Below are 24342 nucleotides of genomic sequence, written 5' to 3'. Positions count from 1 at the left end.
ACTAAAAAATGGACCAAATATAGCCAGTTTGGTTCGATTCAGCCAGTTTGGTTGATTTTTTCGATTTTTCTTATATTCCTAAACCTTATACTAAAAATTAATTTGGTAAAAAATAAAAAGATAAAAATGTAAAAGATTTATCATTTTATATAATTTTATCTTTGATGGGTAAAAATAATTTTTAAAAATTTAAAAATAATTTTTTGACATTTATTTTTATGAAACTAGTTTATATTTTATCAAATTAACGACTTTGTCATTAAAATAGATCAACAGTATCTTTAATTGTCTTTATTTAAAATTATATTCAAAATTTAAGATCAAATATATCACAATTAAAATAGTAGAGACTAAAATAACATAAGTCTTAAAATGCAAAGACAGTTAGTGTAATTTGTTATAAAAAAATAAAATATATATTTAACAACAGCGCTATATACCCCCAGTGGGGGTCGCGCCCCCAGTGACGTGGCGCGCCCCCATTGGCTGAAAACTTTAAAAAAAAAAAAAAAAAACAATTTTTTTTTTCGGACCAATCCGGGGCCGACACCTCACTGGGGTCGACCCCCAGTGGGGGTATGAAGCATAAATCTATATTTAATTTAAAAAAATTACAAGAGTGTCCGTGCAATTTACTTTTTCTAATTCGTGTCGACCACGCGTAGTCGATGACGATTCTCACACAACTCTAAAATAAAAAAATAAAAAATGGGGACCAAAGTTGAGAGCTGAAATAGTAATACAGAAAGCAAAGTGATAAAACCAAAAACGAAAAGGAAAAGACCCCAAAAATAAAACAAACCCTAACGCCTTCCTAGGCGGCGTAGTTACTGATCTTTGTTTGTTTAAAGCTTTTAGGGATTCTCAATCTTCGATTCAATCTTCTCTTCGTTTTCGATTCGTTTATACATACGCATATAGATTGTAGTAGCAGAGAGAGATGGCGGATCGATTGACTCGTATTGCCATCGTCAGCTCCGATCGGTGCAAGCCCAAAAAGTGCCGCCAGGAATGCAAAAAGAGCTGTCCTGTTGTCAAAACTGGTAATCTAATAAGAATTTGATTTGTATGATTGTTAAATTGCTATTTGAATTGATGCTTTTGATGGGTTTTTTATTTTTATTTTTATTTTTTTATCAAGTTGTTATTGATTCATTGATTTTGATTGTTTAGCCGTGTCTGTTAATGTTAATGGTTATTTTGCGACTCAATTTAGCATCTAATCGGCTAATATCCGTGATTTTGTATAATTGTGTATAGCAAACTTTAGTCTTTATGGAGAGAGAGAGAGAGAGAGAGAGAGAGAGAGAGAGAGAGAGAGAGAGTGAGTGTACATGGCACCCTCTACATATCATCACTACTTTGCTTAATAGCAATGAAATCCCCATAACTAACCCAAGCAGAAGTAAGAGGGTGCTGAGGGTCATCTGCATTCCAATTGGATTGTGGGATTCGATGAGAAAATAAAAGAAATAGAGTGAAAGAGAAAGTAAGAGAAATGTTGAGAAAGAAAAATCTCACTATTTGCTTCCCACCAAAACTAGTGAGATTTGGCGAGAAACAAAAATTGCTCTTTTTCTAAATTACCCTTCTAAATACAAAGCAAATAAAAATAAAGGCACTTACCATTTTTTTTAAACACTTATATTACTTTTTTGGGGGGTTAATGTTCATAAACAAAATTGAAAATTGTAAACAAAAACTTGTTTAAAGTGTTATTTTAATTTCTAAAAGGAAAATGCTATGGATCCCAAGTAAATTACCAAACCTCTCACATGGGTATGGGACCCACACAAAGAGGTTTGGTAATTTATTTGAGGTCCCTAGTATAACTTTTTCTAAAAAATTGTAAACAATTTATCAAATTTATTAATTTCTTGCAACAAAAAAAGAAGTTTAACTTTTTTTGAAAAGAAAGGCCAGTTTGGTGCTACTTTGTAAACAAAAACTTGTTTAGGGTGTTATTTTCATTTCTAAAAAATTGTAAAAAATTTATCAAATTTATAATTTCTTGCAACAAAAAAAGTTATTTTCACTTGTTTTGAAAATAAAGGCCTGTTTCGTGCTACTTTCCTCAGGATTAAAGTTGATAATTAGAAAGTAAAAGTTAGAAGCACCAATTTTCTCAGCTTTGAGATAATCAATTTATTTAAGCTAGTTTTGCCTTGTAAGCTATAAGCAGGATCTGCACCAAACAGCTCGTAAGTTTTCATTCCTTCCTCTCTTCCTCTATCATCCCCTCCAACTGCTATCCACTGTTGATTGCCACCTATAGTAACCACCTCCCATTGGGGACAACCACCTTTGGCCATCACCTCCTGTCGACAATCATCCCTGGGCACCATCTTTGGCTGCCGCCAATCACCTCTTACCATATCCAGCCATTGACAATCACCTCTAGCCACCGCCTTCCGCTGGCAATCATCTTTGGCCACACCCTCACTTCTTTATGAAACACGTGTGACATGTGTATTAAATATGTTTTTTGTGTTCATTTTTACCCAAAAAAAAAAACATAAACATCTTTAAGGTTTTCTGTAAAGAAAAGATGCTAATATGTAAATGAATGACACCTCACGTTCATTATAAATTTATTTTTAAAATAAAGATTACTATAATTATGGAATGCAGAAGTAGGTTTGTAATTTTCGAATGTGTACATTCACATATGTAGTGGATCCATGTCATTGGGATGAAGGCTTATTGAGTTGAGTACACATACATATACGTGCTTCATATAAAACATGTGGATATCAAATCACAGGAAGTGGGTGCATTTGATGCATTTGGTGTCTTTTGAGCTACAAAATTATTTCACTCTTAGTTGGTGTCCTTGCACTTGTATATGTGCTGCATAATGTTTTCCGGTTGGTGGGTGCATTTGGTGTCGTTGCACTTCTTTGGTTCTATAATCACTTGCTGGAATTCTCTCTCTCTCTCTCTCTCTATATATATATATATATATATTTCTCTCTTGACAAGTATGAACGTATGTTTGTTTTACCCATAGTTCACATGTATTTGCAGGTAAACTGTGCATTGAGGTCACTCCTGCATCTAAAATTGCTTTCATCTCTGAGGAGCTGTGCATTGGTTGCGGTATCTGTGTTAAGGTTTGTGAACTACAACATGCATTTCTGGTGTACATTCTATAATTTACCAGTGAAATTACATGATGTGCCTATCTTGCTATTGTGTTTTCTTGTGATGCAGAAATGCCCATTTGAAGCAATTCAAATTATCAATCTACCAAAAGATTTGGATAAAGATACGACCCACCGATATGGCCCCAATACCTTTAAATTGCACAGGTTTGTTCTGACTGCTGTTTCTCTAGGGTTGTGGTTTCTTGTTGATTTAGTTTTAGTCTAAAATTTCTATCACAGGTTACCAGTACCGAGGCCGGGACAAGTTCTTGGTTTGGTTGGAACAAATGGCATTGGGAAGTCGACTGCCCTTAAAGTTTTGGCTGGGAAATTGAAACCTAATTTGGGCCGTTTCAATGTAATCCTTGGGTTATATTTCGCTAATTGTTGTTTATGCATACATGGGTTATGTTGTTTACTTATTTATGTGATTTGTTTTGCAGAACCCTCCGGATTGGCAAGAAATCTTGGCATATTTCCGCGGATCTGAACTACAGAATTATTTCACCCGTATTTTGGAAGATAATTTGAAGGTGCCATCTAATTTAGAATTTGTTTTATCATGTGTGTGCCTTTTTCTAATTTATTACTTGTTTGATGGAGTTCTAGTATCTTGATTGGTTTGGAATTTAAGGTATTGTCTAAGTGAACATTTGGGTTAATTGATTAAACGTAATCAAGCTTTTTGCCTGTAAAGTTAGTTATATCACAAAAAATGTTTTGGTACCAGTCATGTTCACTTGCATCAATAATCCATTTTCTAAACATAGTAAAAGTCTGTCTTTTGTTAGCAGTCTCCAGGTTTACAGATATTTGTGTGGTGTTGTAGAATGGTGGATGTTCATTGATTTTATATTGAGAATACATAATTTGTGGTGTTACTTGGCTTGGTTGCTTCCCACAACACAAAACTGAAAAACAAATGGAAAGAAAAAGCAAATTAAAAAAGATGATGATAAATTTCTTTAAAGAACAGGAAAATTTCCTTTGTAACTCCATTATGAGAAAGCTGTTCTATTGTAAAAATTATTAGTTAAAGCTTTTTTCTTTGAAGCAATGATCTACCACTCAAGTTGGCTCATTAGGAAAATGTCAAATGACAATGTGAGATTAGGTTATTGCTCATTTTTTTAAAGTTTATCACGGTGTATTTAACAGTAGTGTTTTATGTATGGTATCAAAATGTTATACAACAGTTTATATATAGCAATTTGTATGGAATATGATTAACATAGGGGTCATATTGTACACAAGTAAAAAATTGAGAAACTTAACAATTTATTTTATATCTCTGCTAATAATATTGTACACAAGTATTTTGTTTCATACCTTTGTTTCTATTTTTCATATATCATTTTTACATTTGACAATTTATGATCTGATGCCAAGTTTTAGTGCCAATTGGATATTGATTGCAGCAACTTGTCACACGGACACCTGGGTTGGATCCACTGCTTTAAAACCTTAGATTTGCTCCAAACGCTACTTTGATAAGATAGTTGGGCTTCCCTCCTATATACCCCTCTACCAGCACTACATGAGATCACCATACTTCCTAAACTGCAAAAATATTGAACATGAGCAAAACAATTGATTTTAGGATTCTGTTAGGGCATAGCAGACTAAAAACATTTTTATGCTGCTTATTAGGTCTTCGGCACTCTTGTTGTATTTAATATATTGTTCATACATTTAGACTATGGAGTAACTAATTGTATTTGCTTAAATGATTTCAATTTTATGAAGATGGACACTTGTACGAAGGCGCAGTATCCGTGTCAAACATCGACACTCTTGGACAGTCTCAGCATGTGTAGGACACTTGTCCTAATTTGTTTTAATTTTTTTGAAAATGGACATGCTTCAGATATTTGAGGGGGACACATCCATTGCTCAAAACACATTAGGATTTGTTTTAAGAAATAGATTGGATTCAATGATGAAGTAAAAACAATGTGGATTTATACCTATTAATCCCTCCTTTAAACTTTTTAATTTTAGAATTCTAAAGGTCTAATTCCAAAACTTCCAATTTGTTTTGAGTAGAGCTTTCTAAATAGATATTAGGATCATGCTTATTTTGCAATATGCAGAAGATGGAAAATGATTTCTTATTATTTTGGTTTGATAAAATATTAATGCATTCGTAATGTAAAAATGAATAAATGCATTATTTTTATGTATATATATTTATTTGTTTGTGTTCGTGACCTGTTGTGCCTTGATTTTTTGTTTTTGAAAATTACTGTGTCAGCGTCAGTGTCGTGTCTTAATTGTGTTTACTGTCCGTATCTGTGTTTTGTATGGTTTTATTTTATTAAGCATCCTATTTATGATATTGTGTCCTTGCTCCTTAGCGTTTTATTTTGTTAAGCATCCTATTTATGATTTAAAGTTTTGTTTCGTAGGCCATCATCAAGCCCCAATATGTTGATCACATTCCAAAAGCAGTGCAAGGCAATGTTGGGCAAGTGCTTGAACAGAAAGATGAAAGAGACATGAAATCAGTTCTTTGTGCTGATCTTGAGCTGAATCAGGTTTTGGATCGCAATGTAGGGGATCTATCTGGGGGAGAGCTTCAGAGATTTGCGATCGCTGTTGTTGCTATACAGAATGCAGAGATATATATGTTTGATGAACCCTCAAGTTATCTTGATGTAAAACAGAGACTTAAAGCTGCCCAAGTTGTTCGATCCCTGCTCAGGCCTAATAGGTTTATTTTGACTCCAATCTCTGTTTGTTCTCAGGCTTACATTTTTTTTTTTTGCTTGTATTTGAGGCCTAAAAGACAAAAATTCAATTGTTGACACTTCGTATTTCAGTTACGTGATTGTCGTGGAGCATGACCTTAGCGTCCTAGATTACTTATCAGACTTCATTTGCTGTCTATATGGGAAGCCTGGTGCATATGGAGTTGTTACCCTTCCTTTCTCTGTTAGAGAAGGAATCAATATATTTTTGGCTGGATTTGTCCCCACAGAAAATCTACGTTTTCGGGATGAATCTCTTACCTTCAAGGTAAATTGGTCATATTCACGTTCGTGCAGTGTCCCTTACAAAGCAGCAGGAGTGTTTACTATGTTTTTGCTTCCCACAGGTTGCTGAGACTCCACAGGAAAGTGCTGAGGAGATTGAAACATATGCACGTTATAAGTACCCAACCATGTCTAAAACTCAGGGAAATTTCAAGCTTAGTGTGCTGGAGGGTGAATTTACTGATTCCCAAATTGTTGTAATGCTGGGTGAGAATGGTACAGGGAAGACAACATTCATCCGCATGCTGGTAAATATTTTTTTTGTTACTTCGTTTTTATGTTGAATTCGTATCTGTTTTAGTAGATATGTGTCACGGATGAGTTATCTTAGTGGTAAAAATTGCAGGCTGGTTTATTGAAACCTGATACCGTAGAAGGTTCTGATGTGGAGATACCGGAATTTAATGTTTCTTACAAGCCTCAGAAGATCAGTCCAAAGTTTCAATATCAAGTCAGGAACTTGCTGCATCAGAAAATACGTGATTCCTATATGCATCCCCAGTTTGTGTCAGACGTGATGAAGCCTCTTCAGATTGAACAATTAATGGATCAAGAAGTTGTGAATCTTTCTGGAGGGGAGTTGCAAAGGGTTGCGTTATGTCTATGCCTTGGAAAGGTAAATATTTTTCATGGTAGTGTGCTTCACTGTATATAGTTTTGTGTCATTATGTTTTATCTGCTTATCTGTACATATATATACGGGGATAGATATATGTTGATATATTGAATTGTTTGATTTGTTGGACCACCATCTCTTTGGTTAGTATCAAACCCTACAATTGGAGAACTTTAGTTGTTGATTGTACTTGTATTGCTTAGTGGATGACCCCCCTATGTCTTGGTGTTTGTCCATCGCTTAATTTTTTTATTGGTTGAATTTGTTTGTCTCAATTCTTATATTTCCAGGGTTGTTTATGCTTCTGAGGGGATAAGTAGATATTATTTCCTCCTGTCCTCTTCAATTCTGGACTCTATGTTTTGCACATGATTATATTCTTTATTAGCTAAAATACTTTTTGCTGCATTAATTCATTATTTGTTTTTATTGTACCTGATTGCCGTATGATATTATTTCCATGCTAATCATATGTTGGCTGTTATTGCATATAGAAGGGCAGTGACAACCGTAAAATGATTTAGGCCAACGAAAAATGCCTGTGCTTTTTCTGTGAACTTCCTTGTAACCTGCTTGTATATTTTGATAGGTTCCGTGCTCTTATGGTACTCATATTTTTTTGTTTCATGATTAATTGAGAAAATGATTGGGAAAGTGGTGGCATGTGGGATGTTATAAACGGTTTAGTGTTTTCTTTTGCATGGAGCAAGTTTAGTTTGCCCTTGAGCTGGTGGTACTGATGATTGAACATTATATTAGTTGGTAGTCTACGGCTTTGAGGAGGCAGTGGAGCTCTTCATGGCCATTGGATGGAGGTTGGGGTGGTAATGGGAAATACAAGGACTAGTGGAGATCAGAATATGGAATAGTGAATTTGTCAATTTGTTTAATTTCAATTTCCAATCTATGGTTTGGCTATCCTTTTTAAAAGGAAAAAAATATGTTATGGAGATCAGAAATTCAAATTAAAAGGAAAAAAATATGTTAAGAGATACAGATGGACCATAAGAAGCTAAACCAAAAGAGGAAATAAGCCAACACAACAGATAAACATAAGTAAATCACATTGATGATAATAAGGGTAACTCTCTGTCCACACCTTCTGAACAACAAAATAGCTGTCCACTGTATAGAAGATTAGATGGGTGTCTGCAATAGTTTTGTTGCACTTATAATGATTTATGCATTTACGACATTGCTGCCCGAGTTGACCAAAGCTGAAGACTGACCGATGTAGTTGGCTGTGATTGGTTCCAATTTGAGACCAACACCTGATCAATGACAACCATCACCTCGGGACATCATTTTTCTTGTGTTTTTGGGTGTGTTGATTAATTTAGGGATTTCCATGCAGCTACGAGCATAGGTGATTTGTGCTCCTAAAATATTAAGTTGATATATGGTTGGAGTGGAATAGGCGAACTTTTCAAAAAATTTATCATTCTGTGTCGTGGCGGGAGAATCGGCTTTTAGTTGCTATGTATAGTTGGTTGAAGAGTAGAGTAGACCTGGATTTGTTTGCTTTCCTAGATTTTTTGGATGATGTAATTGGTTAGGCATGTTTAGTTTTTTCTTTTTGGTTTCCTTGTGTTCTTTGTATCATCTTGATGCTTTTTCAATAAAGTTTTGTTATTTATCAAAAAAAAAAAAAACTCATAATGAAGCGAGGGTAGTGTCTATGTGTATACATGTGTTATATGGGCTTTTCTACTTCCTCTAGGTGTACAGGGGTTGCTTGTATGTGTCTCATAATTAAGGGTCTGGGGAAAAATAATAATAATAATAATTAAGGGTGTGGGATATGTGTCCAATTTAGACACTTGCATCTTTTAATTTTATATGATGTTTGAAGAAGATGATGCTCACGTTTGTTAGTAAAGAAATAATTCAAGCTTCTCATACGAATGAGAGATATAAATTTCATGTGGATGCTTTCTAATTTTGCCATTTCTGTGATCACTTTCAAATAAAGGAGTTGAGCTAAACTAGATGAATTGTTGTTTGATCATTTCTTGATTTTTGCATGGTTTAGTATTGTTTCTGTTTGAATGTTTAGGATTTGATGTACAGCCCCATTCAGATTTATGTTTTGTTTGCCTTTTGTTTTTCCCTGTTTGTTCGCCTGTTTCACATATCTGTTCTTTTCCAAAGCAAAAACGGATTCTTAGCCCTAAAATACAAGCCCCTCGCATCTTTTATATGTGTAGGTGTGTGCATGCAGGTCCAGTTATCTGTGGCTTCTTTGCACTTTCTAAGGCATAAATTTGTGTTTCTGTTGTTTGTTCAATTATCTGTGGCTTCCGTGCACTTTCCAATTATTTGTGCATGCTGGTACTGTATGCCTTACGTTTTGTGAGCATGGTTTGGTTGTAGAATTCTTATACCATGTTCTCTGCTATTTGTATATAACCAACAAGGAAATTTGTTATTAGCTTCTTGAAACTCTGATGCAAGTACATTCTTCAGAAAGCATATGCCTGGGAATCCTAGTGTTATTAGTTTTTTTACTCCTTTTTTTACGGAATATATTAATCTTATTTGACATGTAATGTGTTGTATTCATTGCAGCCTGCAGATATTTATCTGATAGACGAACCAAGTGCATATCTTGACTCTGAGCAGCGTATTGTTGCCTCAAAGGTTATCAAGCGATTCATCCTGCATGCAAAAAAGACTGCATTTGTGGTCGAGCATGATTTTATAATGGCAACCTATCTGGCAGATAGGGTCATTGTATATGAGGGAAGACCATCCGTGGATTGTACTGCAAACACACCACAGTCACTGTTGACTGGCATGAATCTTTTCCTATCTGTAAGCCTCGTTAACTCTTTTGATGTTCTCTTTCTTTCCAATATATAGGAAGAAACTAAATTTAAGAGTAAAGTGCAATATATATAATATATCTATTAAATATTCCGTTGTGGAGAAAATTTCCCCTGCTCACTGTTTGTTTAATTTTTTATGCTCGTGTTTTTAAAGATCTTTCTTATTACTAATCTTCTACTGAATGCATTCTGTTGCATTTTATATAGCATCTTAACATCACGTTTAGGCGGGACCCAACAAATTATCGGCCCAGAATCAACAAATTGGAGTCTACTAAGGACAGGGAGCAAAAATCTGCTGGATCCTATTATTACCTGGATGATTAACTTTATTATGAATAGGTAATACTCTCTCTCTCTCTCTCTATCTCTCTCTCTCTCTCTCTCTCTCTCTCTCTCTCTCTCTCTGACATTAACAGGAATGTTTGTCATTTGTAGTTGGTGGTTATCAAAGATAAAGGGCGTCAATATCTGCCACTTATGGGAGCTTCACCGTGCTTTTTTGATATTTTGATCAGCCAAGAGCCCCCCTTCTCAGTGGTCAAGAGGATGAGTACATTTGGGAGTAATTTATTGATTTTCCTTTGGTATTTATATGGCAAGTATGCTTTATTATGTTGACCCGTTTGGCCATGTTGGGCGATTGAAAGATTTCGTGATTGTACTGTCTTTTTGGTGTAACAATCGGTGAATTGGACTTAAATGTATGAAAATTTACTAGGGAGGAGGTACGGAGTGAATGTCCAACAAATTTTGTTTTGGACACGAACCTTGTTGTGGTATCCTTTATTGGATCTCTCTCTTAACATTCTCATTTTTTGTTTGCCATTGGAAATGGCAAAGTGAGCCCCTTTCTTCCCCACCCCCCATACTACAAATGTTGGTCAGTTGCTTGCTTGCTAATTAATTAAAAGACAAGGGTAAAATCGGAATTTTATGGAAACGTGAAATAATATTTTGGGTGATTCTACTTACACCACTCTTTTATCTCCTTACACCCTCCATGTGAGATTGTTTTTTTCTTTCAAATTTATCTATGCGTGAAATTACTTAAAAGGACAAAATACTAAAATTAAATATATTTGATTATCTCCTTACATCCCTTGATCTTCAATTCCTATTTTTCCTTTCTCAACTTTTCTTTTTTCTCACATATCTCTTTTTAAAAAGTGATAATCATAATGTTTTGATCATTAAAAAAAGCAATGGATGAAGAAATGGTGGTGAAAAAAAAAGTGAAATTGAGTTTTTTTATTAGTTTGGTAGGCTTTTGCTTCGATTTTATGGGTTGGTCTGCGACTTTTGTTCGGTGTTTTGAAATCGAACAAAATAACATAGTTCGGCATCACAGTACCGAATAAAAAATATAAATCTGGTGTCAAATTGCCGAATAAAAGATGTATTTTCGGTAAATTACCGAACAAAAAATTTAAGTCTGATATTAAATTACTAAACAAGCCTAAATTATCATTTGGAACAAAGTGGCTCTATAAATATATAGCAACGGAACGCTAGACAAATCTATTTTTTCCAGCAACATAACATTGGAGTAATTAAAATTCACTAGCATTTTATTATCGAACAAGCCCAACACAAATTATTACTACATTATTTGGAAGGAAGTGGCTTTGTAAATGTATAGTAACAAAAGGCTAGAACAAACAATTTATTCCAGCGTTATAGCATTGAATTTTTATAAATTGTTTCGCATTGTGTGACCAAACAAGCACTTCAATGTGAACTCTACTGGTTTTGTTGGGAAGCGAACTGAAATTATCCAATTGAATGGTAACATAATTCTGGGAAACAAAATTTTATCCGGTAACATAGAACTAGAGTAATTCAAATTGTTTAGCATTGTATTACCGAACAGGCCCAGCACAAAGTATGGGTGTAAAGAGATGGGTTTTAAAGAGTTTTTTTATCATAGGGTTTGTTTTGGTAATATATTAGGTGTAATGAGAATTTAATTTTTTTTTTAAATAGCGTAATGAGATGGAGGGTGTAAGAAGGAAAAAAAGTGGTGTAAGTAGAATCACCCAAATATTTTTCATCTTGCTTAAATTGTTGCTTTTGAAAGAAAATTATTATTGGTTAGTTTCTTCAAGATAGGGTCACTTTAGTAAATTACGGCATTGTCCCCGAGAGTTGAGCACAAGATTGTGGATGATGCCAGTGGTTGTCATTTGCGGAATGTTACAACTTATATTTTGGTATGTTGTATTGCTAAAAATGTTATATTTTGATATGTTACAATATAAAAATTTATGAAATTACATATATTTTGTATTCATACAGAGATGGATGCAAAATTCATAACTTGATGGGTGAATAAATATGTAATAAAGAATATTTATAATATGCTCTACTAATTTCTATCAACACAAAATATATGTTTATATTAAAAAATTGTTTGATGCTTTTTTTTCTTCCTTTTTGACATAAAATGTATTTATGATAGAAGAAATATAGATATATTATAGGGTAAATTATACTGGAAGTTCTTATATTTTACTCTGTATTATTTTGGTGTTTCTACTTTCAAATGTTTCAGCTTTAGCTCTTAATTTTAAATTTTGTGTCAATTTGGTTCAATTGATAATACTGTTAGTGTTTTTGATAAAAAATTATTATTGAGTTGGTTGAGGTTAACTTACTAAATTGAGCAAATTTATAAATTTATCCTTAGAAACATGATATATGTTACTTGTGTGCTTATTTTTCATTAGAAATATTAAAAATTATAATTAATTTAATTAAATTGAAATAAAATTATAAATTTAATATCAAAATTGAACTGATTGAAATTATAAGAGTCAAAATGACATAATAATCAAAATACAAGGACTAATAATATAATTTGTCCTATATGATCGATGTTATATTTAGCAGTTTGGTTGCTTCGTCTTGCTATACTAATTGGATAACACGTCCAATAACTTTAATTGGCTAAGACATCCAATAATCTTAAAGATTAACTCTCCATACTATTGTTTAACACATGCAATAACTTTAAAAATTAACTCTATGAATACTAGAAATTATAGTTTGCTTTGGGGACAAATTCAATGAGTGTTCCAACGTGCATTTTATTGGTTAAAATAGTAAGTCTCATCACTTTTTGTCTCTTATGAAGTGACAACATGACAAATGTCATGATTTGTGTAGTGTGAAGCAATGCTCCCCAACTACTAAATAACTTCTCCTGTGAATACATGTTAGACTGTAAGGTTAATCTAATGAACGAGACATTTCTTTACTAAACATGATGTCTCAATTTCCCTCCTCCCTCTTATATTATTCTCATGTCATCGATTGTAAATGGGGTTTATAAATGTTAGTAACTCCATGAAAGTTAAAATTTTATTATAAAGTCATTGATTGGGAAATTTTTTATGGATTTGTTAAAAATAAATCAAAGTGACATTTTTAGCTTACAATAACCACTAAAGAAACCAACAACACTTGTCACGATCGGTCGTCGACTATGCTTTCTGCATGTCACCTCCTTATATCGCTTCAGTTACCTATTTTCATTGTTTGTCAACAACAAACATAAGATATGAGGCCACTACCTTTGTCTCTACAATAGAAAATGTCAACAATACATCTTTCTTGTTCTCTCTTCTACCACCGAGATTTGAGGTTTTGTTGCTTGCAATATAGATGATAGCGGTTGCAGTGTCCAAAACCTCATCGTCGTGGACAAAGCCATTGACATTAGGGGCGTGAATTTGGCCCACTGACTCGTGGCTTACCTAAAGTTCACCCGCGACTCAGTCTGCATAAGTTCATCTAGTCTAGGGCCTGAGCCCAGCTTGAGACCTTGGGCGTAGGCTTGGATTGTTTGTTTTGAAGCTCAGTCTGACCCGTGAGCCCAACCCACAGCTTGACCAGTTTGGCTTGAAAATTCACCCCCTATTGGTCTAACTTGGCTAGACCGCCCTACTCCCAGCCAATGGTCATTTTTTTGAAATTGAATATCACACGAGATCTAATCAAATAGCTCTCATGAATCATAATTAAACTAATGTCATAATAAAAAAAGAAAATTACATAATTTCATATATTTTTTTATTCATAATTAAAAAACACATAAGTCATACTAATTAAATACCACATGAAATATCAACAAACATCTCATTAATCATAACTAAAATACTTCAGTACAATTTTTTTTTTTACTTTTTATCCCTCATAAATAATCTATACATATAATATACATATATCTATCAATTATTTTTAGCAAAAAAAAAATAAAAAGACCGAGCCTACAACCTTACTTTGAGTGGGTCTGGACCTAGTTTTTTATCATGCAGGCTGGCCTAACTTGAATTTGGGCAAAAGCTTGTACGACCCAATTGTGGATTGGCCTAAACCCAGACCCAGGTGGATCGGGTCAGACTGGACCAAATTTACAGCCCTAAACGACGTCATTTCTTTGTTAGATATCCCGTTTTTATTAATCTATCTTTATTTAAGTTTGAAAACTAACTTTCTTTTTTAATAATACACATATTTCTCTCACTACAAACCAAATAGATTTTCAACCAAACTCACTTTTTTTCTCCTGTATATCTTGTGCTTATTCTCGTCCTTTACCATGGCCACCCCTGCATACACAAGGAAATCTGGTAACTCAGTAAAATGTTAGTGGCCTATGGCTAGTATAAGCAAAATTGTCAATTTTAACTCCTTTTTTTTTTTTTATTGATATGTAAAATAAGACTCTAGAAGGAAATTTAATTTTGAGCCCTTTTAAAAACTGACTTTTTTAGTAAATTTTTAATTTTTAAACTAAAATATGAGCCAATTAATAACTTATTACCAAAAAAAATGCTAGGCCAGTGAAATGTTGTACCTCTTTGACTGTGTTGGGCCTCTCAAGATCTTGGATTGCTTTGATCTGAGAGGGATCAGCTTTTATACATTGGTCATTAGAAAGCTTAGGAATTTACCTGATCCTGCGCCGAATGCACACTTAGGCCTCGTTTGGGAACAAGCTAATTTAGTAACTTTTTGGCTATTTTGCTAAAATATGAGCTAGAAAAAACTAGTATGTTTGGGATGACTTTTTGGCTTTTTACGAAAAGATGTGCAAAAAGTAGAGAGAAAAGAGAATCTTTGATTTTTTGGGTATGGATTGTTGACTTTTTGACTTTTTTAGTAACTTTTTGGCTTTTTGACTAAATGGGCTGGTTCCCAAACGAGGCCTTAGATGCGTTTAGACGTAACTTGTGGGACTTCAAAATCTGAAACATTTCATCTAAATCCTTGAGATGATCCTTCTCATCCTTACTCTTGACCACCATGTCATCTATGTAAGCCTCCATTGTTCTGCCTAACAATGGTTCAAAACATTTTGGTGACCATCTGTTAGAATGTAGCCCCTGCGTTCTTTAGGCCAAAGGGCATGATCTTGTAACAGTACAATCCTCTGGGTGTTGTAAATGACGTGACCTCCTGGTTTGGTTCATACATAGCGATCTGATAGTAACCTCGATACGCGTCAAGGAAGCTAAGTCGATTATGCCCTGCCGTCAGGCCCACCAGTTGGTCTAGAAATGGCAACAGGACGTGGTCGGGATCACACTCTCCGTCCCCGATCCCCGATGGTGAAAATTTTCCCGGCCCTGGCCCCGATCCCTGACGGGGAACCTATCAGCCTCCCCACTCCTGCCCCCTAATGGGGATCAGTTTCCCCAACCCCGAAAATCCTCGGCCAAAAAAAAAAAAAGAAGCAAAACAGTAGCTCTCATCATCATCAATATCAACAACTATAGTCTACAAAATCATCATCATCAATATCAACAACAAAAAAATGTATATCTATAGTTATATCTATATATACATATATATATATCTCAAATCGGAAAAACAGTGAGAGAGAGAGAGAGTGTGGTGGTGGTGTCGCTGACGGTGGTGCGATCAACGGCTGTCGGTGGTGCTCAAAAATGTTTATTGTGACTCAGATCTAGAAGGAGCTCTCCGTCGCCGATCTATCTCTAGACTTCTCCGTGGCTTAAATCTGGAAGGTGAGAGAGTTAAGAATGCTTCTCCGTGGCTTAAATCTAGAAGGTGAGAGAGTTGAGAATGCTTTTTGATTAAAGGGAGAAGAAAGAGAAAGAAAGAGAGAGAGAGAGAGTTGAGAATGCTTTTTGACTAAGTCCTTCAAAACCCGTGTACCTAAACATATATGTATATGATATATCATAAAGTAGCCTAAACATATACATATATAATATATAATATAAAGCGACCTCAACATATATTATATATATATATGGGATGTTCGGGGCTGTGCGGGGCAGGGCGGTGCGAGGCCAAGGCCAGGTCTGGAAGAGCTATCACCATCCCCGGCCCGAAAATTATCGGGGATTAAATTTTTAATACCATCCCTGGCCCTATGGGGATAATTTTCAGGAAAAACCCATTCTGATCGGGGTCGAGGAATCGGGTCTCCATTGGGCCGGGTTTAAATTGCCATCCCTAAGTTGGTCTATCCGTGGAAGGGAAAAACCGTCTTTCGGGCAAGCTTTGTTGACTGTTTTGTAGTCCACATAAACACGCCACTTTCCGTTCTTCTTTGGCAATACTATAGTGTTGGAGATTCACCTGGGGTAGTGTACTTCTCTGATGGCTCCTACCTCCAGTAGGTTTCCTACTTCTTCTGCTACTATCTCTGTGTGGTGGAGTGCCGATCGGCAAGTTTGCTGAATAATTGACTTGGACGTTGGGTGGACATCAAGTTGGTGGCAGATGAAATTTGGGTCAATACCAGGCATGTCGTATGGTGTCCAGGCAAACACATCGATGTTAGAGGTTAAGAATTCCATGACCTCTATTCTCTCAGTGTTGGACAAAGATGAGCCAAGCAAAAAGAACTTTTCTGGGTTCTTTTCATCTATCCTTACCTCAACCAAGTCTTCCACTGCCTTCTGTTCTGCTGTTTTGTCGACATCTGCAAATAATTCATTGCTTTCCAGCTCCTCCACCATCTGAACAAACCCTTTTGTAGCACGACTGCCGTTTACTGTGACGAAACACTGTTTCGAGATGATTTGGTCTCCGAAGACTTCTTCAATCACGTTGGTTTCGTTGGGGAACTGTAATGCTTGGTGGTAGGTTGACGCCACTAAGCGTATGGTATGCAGCCATGCTCTTCCGAAGATTATATTGTAAGTGGAAGGGACCTTCAATACCTGAAATTCCACCTGTTTTGTCATTGTTCCTGCCTTGACTGGCAGGATTATCTTGCCCACTGGCCATTCTGGCATTGAGTTGAAACCGATGAGGGGAGATGTCGCAGGTGCCAAGTCTTTGTCCTTAAATTTCAGTTGTTTGAAGGTCTCATAGTACATTATCTCGCATTAGCTTCTTTGTAACCAGTCTTTGCTTCTTTGTAGCCATGGTCTTCAGCGTCTTCCGTTTTCTTTTTTAGCTCGGTGATTTTAGTATCTTTCTTATTCTTGAGCTTGGCCAGTTCACGTAGATACCGCTCTTTTTTCTCGGCTAAAGCCTTTTGCTTATTTGCTTTAGCCGAGTTGACCAGCCCGGCTAACCATGCATTTTCTAATTTTAGCTCGGCTAAAGTGGCGTTCGCCTCTTTCAGCTCGGCCGCTTTCGCATCAGCATCTACAACGGCCAATCGAGCCGTCTTCCGAAGCTCAAGTACTCATTTATGAGCCACTTGGCTCTTTTACAGGGCCTATAAAGCTCAGAGCGGTTAAAAAATCATGTACTGTGACTATAACAAATGTTACTCAAGTTTTAGAGATTTTTGGGGCTTATCAGTATCATCGATTTAGAGGTCGAACGAATGGCCTTCAGCTCGGTCAAACTGTCATGCCATTCCATGTCGACAGGAAGGCAAACACTCTTGGCTAAATTAAAGGCCAGCAAGTGATCATTCTCGGCGCTGATGGAGTCGGAGGTCGTTATGGCGCGACCCCTGAAGGTGATAGATGGTGCCCACACCGGCGGCGTGGAAGAGTTTGAAGGGCTAGGTTGGTCACGACCTTGGGTGTGAGTTGCTTCTTGGAGCCGGGTTTTGGATGGCTCAGTATCATCCTCATCCCTTAAGTGTTGTGTGCGGGCCGTTTGCTTGGCCGAGATAACGAAGCTCAGGTTGTGGGAGGGCTACCACTGCTTCATGTGTCTGACCGGTTTGTGGTGCCTCAGTTTGAACCTCGGCAACTGGAGTAGTGGTTTGTTTGGTGATCAGGGCTCGAACAGCTCGGCCCTTGGCCATTTCTTGTTCTTCAGTAAGGGGAATGAGGTTGATTTGTGGCAAGTTTGGGTTCGGTTCTGGTGATGGTTCCAGAAGAAAGTCAGATACCCTGACCTTCCTCCTTCCACTACATCGGTAGGTCGGCTCGAAGTTTAGCAGCTCGACCCAACCTTGATTACGGTATCGGAGCGCGGCGCGAAGAGCGTCTTGATTGGCATATGGGTATTGTGATTTTAATTGGTTTAAGTCTACACAAAGAGAAAGGCGACGGTTAGCACGGTAGAAAATTATAACCTGAAACAGCAAAACAGAAACAGAGAAATAAACCGAGTTATTGTTACCGGCTGTCCCTTTATTCCAGTTAATGTTGTAGCTTAGTATCTGGACTTCCTAGTCTTCAAAATTGCCAGAAACCCAGAAGAGGTCGTCGTTATTTACGTCTTTATCCGGTGTGTTTTTTTATAATTTTCTCTCGGCCTCTTCTTACCGTTAAATAATATACCTAACCATCATCATTTTGGCCGAGCGAGTATTGGTGGAATAGTTCGGCTAATCCGAGGTTAAGGCCGAGCCGACAGTTTAGCTCGGCGATGCCATTTATTATCCTATAAGTATTTGTGGAGAGTTGGGTCGGGTAGAGTCTTGTTTGCCTAAGGAATTCACATATCAGAGGCTGAATGGGAAATCGAAGGTCGGCTTCTACAATAAATATCACGGTAAACGGGACGAAGCCCGGTTTGCCCCAAGGTGTTGTTTCTAGTTCGGCTAGGGAAAGGTGAACATCGTCCGGAATCTGGTAGTCCCTCTTGAATTCGGCTATGGCCCTAGGGGAGTCCACAAGAAACCGGTATTTACCCATGATAACTTGTTATTTGTCAAACTTGTTCATAGTGGCCTAGCTCGGCGTATCTGAGGCTTTGGTTGGCTCGGTTGAGCAAAGCCGTCTAGGGGCAAGGTGCGAAGGTGTGCCTGGCCAACCTAGTTGAGTCTGCAAAGTGACAATAAAGTTTTATGCCCAGATAATTGAACCGGGCTAAGAAAACAGGCAGAAGTAAAATAAACCTAGCTCGGCTACATTTGGGTTATGATCAGTTTTTAGTTCGGTCGTAAGGCAGGACCGACTTGAGGTTCATGACTTGGTCAGGAATAGACCCTGAAGTCACAAGCAAGTACCTAGCACGGTCTCAGGGCGACTTTGGATTCACAAACAAGTGCCTATTTTGATCTCAAAGAGATTTTTGATCAAAACATATTTTTTGAAAACTAGTTGGTGAGCCTTTATGATTGGCAGTGTTCTTTTTAAGTTCATAAGCGTTTGTTCAAGCATTTTCAACACACGTATATGGAGATTAAATACTAGAGATGCAAATATAAGAATGAATACAAAGGAGCATAAGAAAAAAGTTTTTACAAGAACTTACGAAATTGAGTGTGAATGAGAAATCCAAACAGCAATAGAGCAAGTATAGTGCAAGGAGCTGGAGCACAAGATATTGGAGTGTAGAGAGAATAGGTCTCAGAAGCACAAGGATGGAAGAAGATGAACAATGGGGGTAAGATTCTGAGAATGGGTTTTGAATAGGCATAGAAACGGCGGGACTTTTCAAACATTTTTTGATAAACGTGGGACGGCTGTCGCAGTTTGAAGAGTCAATATAAATGTGCCACGTGTCACAAACAGGATATAGTGTCAGGTACGTGAAGCGACGGGGTATGGTAGGTATAGTACTGAAGACCGATCTTATCCAGCTCGGTGGGGTTGGATATTTTAATCACGGTGGTATTATTTGCTTTAGTTCGGTCGGCTTGGACGTTTTAGCTCGGTTGGAGAAGAATAATCCCAAATCATGCGTTGCAGATGGGATTAAGGGGCAATTAAGAGGGTAATTTGTGTAAAACTTGGGCCGAGCTATAACCGATTAGAAAGTGGACCGAGCTATGGGCCGAGGCAGTCCCTTGCATAGCTCGGTCCTTGATCGTTTCGATTTGGTCATAGAGGTTTGCCATTAGCTTGGTCAAGGTGCTCTAGACCAAGATATAGGGGAAGAAGAATCGAGCTAGAGCATGTCCAAGGCGTCACTGAGCTAGGTGAGCACGGTTAAAATTAGTTTAAGGCAAGCCAGTGCTAGCTCAGTGACACCTTGGGCATGCTCTAGCTCGGTTAAGCATGGTTGGGCCATCTCACTTGGTTAAGTAGTAAGGAGGGGGTAAAAAGATAAGCATTATCTTTTTGACTTCTAGGAGGACTCTGTTAGGGAGAATAGAGTCCTACTAGGATTGTGCAAACCATCTCACTTGGTTGGTAGTGAGTAGGGTGTGTGATTCCTAAGAGGATTCTTATAAGGAGAGTTGGAATCCTACTAGGATTATGCCAAGCAGAATCTATAAAAGCTCGTAGCAGGACCTATGTACTGGTATCACAATTCTCATCCTAGAATACACAAAGCTTTTGTGTTTATTGTCTATTCGCTGACTTAAGCATCAGAGAGGTTTCCGGCACACACCCGCCGGCTAGCTCACGTTTGTGTTTTCAGGTGACAAAGCGACGACATTTGGAGGAGTGCAAACTTGATCAATAAGATTATGCAAGAACATTATTTCGTGCTCGTACAATTGGCGTCGTTTGTGGAAAAACATAAAGAACAAAACCTTTTGATTGAGTTTTCCTTTCTAGTTGAAACCAATGGCGCACAATAAAGATTTGCCACAATTTACTATTGTTGGGCAAACCCCGGAGGGGGACGGGAGGCGCGAAGGTTTACCTTCTATCCCACCCATGGCAGAATTAGAACCCCAGCGACGGAACTCCCGGAGGGACACACGGGAGAGACGGGACACCAGTTCCCGTTGCTCTCAAAGTCCTAAAAGACAGAGGCGGAGGTTGGATCCTCAGTTTTGGAGGATTGCGTGAGGGAGCAAGACGAGTTAATAAGGAGGATGACGGTAGACATGGAGACAATGAAGTGCCAAATAAAGGAAAAATGGGTGGCAACAAAAAAGGCGCGCAAAGGCAACACACCCTCTTACCACTCGGAAGATTATGACAGACACGTTACACCATCACAAGCAGAAAGTAGGAGCCTTAGAACAGGCGACACTCAATCAAGGACTTCCAGGACTTGTTACTCCAAGTCTGAGAGAACGAGGACTGAACGATCGTATATAGAGGAAAGCAGTTATCAGCCCTCGCACACGCACCAAATGACATCTAGGCACATTAAGTTGCCTAGGTTAGCGGACTTGCGAACAGTGCTCGAGGAATGGGCCCGATGGAAGGAGGACACCAAGGTATGCGACCCTCGCAAAGTTTTATCCCTACAGCAGTTGGCCCCTAGGAGACATGAAAGTGTCGAGGTAGGGATGCCAATGCCGCGCCTTGCTTACGAACCAGCAGATAAAGTATTAGCAAGGTTACAAAGCTCGCCGTTCATTCCGGCAATTGAGAACGCACCACTACCCTCAGGCTTCCACCAGCCCAAATTCACCACTTATGAGGGGAAATCAGACCCCTACATGCACTTAAATCACTTTCGCCAGGTTATGGCAGTATACCGGCAAAACGAGGCTCTAATGTGTATCTTGTTTCGATCCAGCCTTGGTGGCCTAGGTCTAACCTGGTTTGAAAGACTGCCAGAAGGCAGCATAGCCTCATAGGCACAGTTGGCAGAAGCATTCGTGACTAGATTCAGAACGACTACCATGACATCAATGAAGATTAACCAGCTACTCTCCATTGACATGGGCGAAAATGAGACATTGAGGTCTTACAACAGTCGATATTGGGAGACTTTCAACTAGATTAGAGATTGCCCTACAAATCTCGCCATCGCACAATACAAACGGGGTTTACCAGTCGGTAACAAATTGAGGGACTCAATGACAATGATGCCATCCCTCACAATGGAGGCCCTAATGAAGAAAGTGCATCAACATATCCGGGTAGAGGAAAATAGTGCTCGTGCTAAAGCAAAATCTGGCACAACAGAGATGCCAGGCAAAAATACTATAACAAAAATCAACACGGTAGAATAACCAAGCAAGAATGGGTGAGGCAGGCAAGCCAACAGAGAGGACCCAGAAACAAGGAAGTTGAGAGTCCGCACTACTATTACCACAGTATTCAATAAACCTATCTACCGGATTCTTAGCGAGATACGTGATGAACCCTTCGTTCGGCGGCCAGCCAAGTTGGGAGAAGCACAAAGAGGCTATGATGAGAGGTCCCGTTGCACCTTCCATGATGAGAAAGGACACCGCACTGAAAATTGCACACCATTAAGGCAACATCTGGAGGAGTTAGTGGCTGCTGGACACTTGGACCAGTATATAGAAGGAGGAACACAGCCAGCCCCCTAGGACCTCAACAGACCAAACGGAATGCCTGTCGACGGTCTACCTCAAGGCATAATCAACGTTATACATGGGATCGTCGAACCTGAGCGAGTATGTGAGCTCAAGGGGATGATCAAAAAGGCTGAGCACTTGAGAGAGGTATTAAGTGCACAATCTACTGTCAAAAAGGGCAGAACAGAGACTACGAACGTTATATCCTTTTTAGACAGGGATCTAGCAAGGCTACATTGCCCTTACAATGACGCACTAGTGGTCACCTTGCGCGTCAAGAATTTCGACATCAAACGAATTCTGATTGACCAAGGAAGCTCATGCGAGATAATGTACTACGAGACCTTCAAACAACTGAAATTGGAGGACGAGGACCTGGCACCTACGACATCTCCCCTCGTCGGTTTTAACTCAATGCCAGAATGGCCAGTGGGCAAGATAATCCTGCCAGTCAAGGCAGGAACAATGACAAAATAGGTAGAATTCTGGGTATTGATGGTCCCTTCCACTTACAACATAATCTTGCGAAGAGCATAGCTGCACGCTATGCGCTCGGTGGCGTCAACCTACCACTAGGTATTACGGTTCCCTAATGAAACCAGCATGATTGAAGAAGTCTTAGAACACCAAATCATGTCGAAATAGTGTTTCGTCACAGTAAACGGAAACCGTGCTGCAAAAGGGTTTGTTCAGATGGTGGAAAGGCCAGAAAGCAACGAACTATTTGCAGATGTTGGCAAAACAGCCAAACAGAAGGCAGTGTAAGACTTGGTTGAGGTAAGGATAGATGAAAAGAACCTAGAAAAGTTCTTTTCGTTCAACTCGTCTCTGTCCAGCACTGAGAGAATAGAGGTCATGAAATTCTTAACCTCTAATATTGAAGTGTTTGGCTGGACACCATACGACATGCCTGCTATTGACCCAAATTTCATCTGCTACCAACTTAATGTCCATCTAACTGCCAGGCCAATTATTCAGCGAACTCGCTGATCGGCACTTCACCACGTAGAGATAGTAGCAGAAGAAGTAGGAAACCTACTTAAGGCAAGCCAGTGCTAGCTTAGTGACACCTTGGGCATGCTCTAGCTTAGTTAAGCATGGTTGGGCCATCTCACTTGGTTAAGCAGTAAAGAGGGGGTAAAAAGATACGTATTATCTTTTTCACTCCTAAGAGGACTCTGCTAAGGGGAATAAAGTCCTACTAGGATTGTGCAAACCATCTCACTTGGTTAGTAGTGAGTAAGGTGTGCGATTCCTAGGAGGATTCTTATAAGGAGAGTTGGAATCCTACTAGGATTATGCCAGGTAGAATCTATAAAAGCTCATAGCAGGACCTATGTACTGGTATCACAATTCTCATCCTAAAATACACAGAGTTTTTGTGTCTATTGTCTATTCGTTGACTTAAGCATTGGAGAGGTTTCCGGCACATACCCGCCGGCTAACTCACATTTGTATTTTCAGGTGACAAAACGACGACGTTTGGAGGAGTACAAACTTGATAAACAGGATTATAGAAGAAGATTATTTCGTGCTTGTACAACTAGTATAAACAAAATTGTCAATTTTAACTAATTTATTTATTTTTATTGATATGTAAAATAAGACTCTAGAAGAAAATTTAATTTTGAGCCCTTTTAAGAATTGACTTTTTTAATCAATTTTTAATTTTTAAACTAAAGTGTGAGCCGATTAATAACTAACTATCAAAAAAAAGTGCAAAAGTAAGTGACTGGGAAAAAAATTATAATTTTTTTAATAACTTAAAAAATATACAATTGTTAAACAACTATACTGGAGGTAGGTATGAATAATTTATTGTCTAAAATTTAGGGCAAATTACAAACATCCCTCGAAATTTGGTGAAAATACAGATTTTCCTGAGGTTTGAAAAATTACATCCCGTCCTCTGAGGTTTATATTTTTATAACAAATTATCTCCTGAGATTTTTATTTTCATACAGATTCTCTCATAATTTCTCCTAATTTGTTATGAAAATTTGACCCTCAGGGCGCAATTTGTAATTTCTCAAATCTCAAGAAGAATCTGTATTTTTATCAAACCTTGAGGAGTATTTGTAATTTGTCCTAAAATTTAATAATAATCCCTTGTAATAAATACTAAAAATAAGAAGTACACGCG

At 37.8% G+C, this 24342-nt stretch overlaps 1 protein-coding gene across 1 annotated transcript; it reads left to right on the top strand.

Moving 5' to 3' along the window:
- The first annotated feature begins 648 nt into the window (after positions 1–648).
- On the top strand, positions 649–10437 carry LOC114261999 (ABC transporter E family member 2). The gene is made up of 12 exons (XM_028202326.2): positions 649–1043; positions 3028–3113; positions 3214–3311; positions 3387–3504; positions 3590–3679; positions 5555–5859; positions 5969–6164; positions 6244–6429; positions 6528–6797; positions 9366–9611; positions 9833–9967; positions 10064–10437. The coding sequence occupies exons 1-11, from the start codon at positions 941–943 to the stop codon at positions 9950–9952; spliced, it is 1818 nt and encodes a 605-aa protein (XP_028058127.1). The 5' UTR covers positions 649–940; the 3' UTR covers positions 9953–9967; positions 10064–10437.
- Positions 10438–24342: the final 13905 nt, after the last annotated feature.

Source organism: Camellia sinensis, chromosome 8 (assembly GCF_055761805.1).
Source record: "Camellia sinensis isolate YWXY chromosome 8, ASM5576180v1, whole genome shotgun sequence".
Lineage (NCBI taxonomy): Eukaryota > Viridiplantae > Streptophyta > Magnoliopsida > Ericales > Theaceae > Camellia > Camellia sinensis.
The sequence above is the reverse complement of the archived record's forward strand: the minus strand, read 5'-3'. Positions and strand labels throughout refer to the sequence as shown.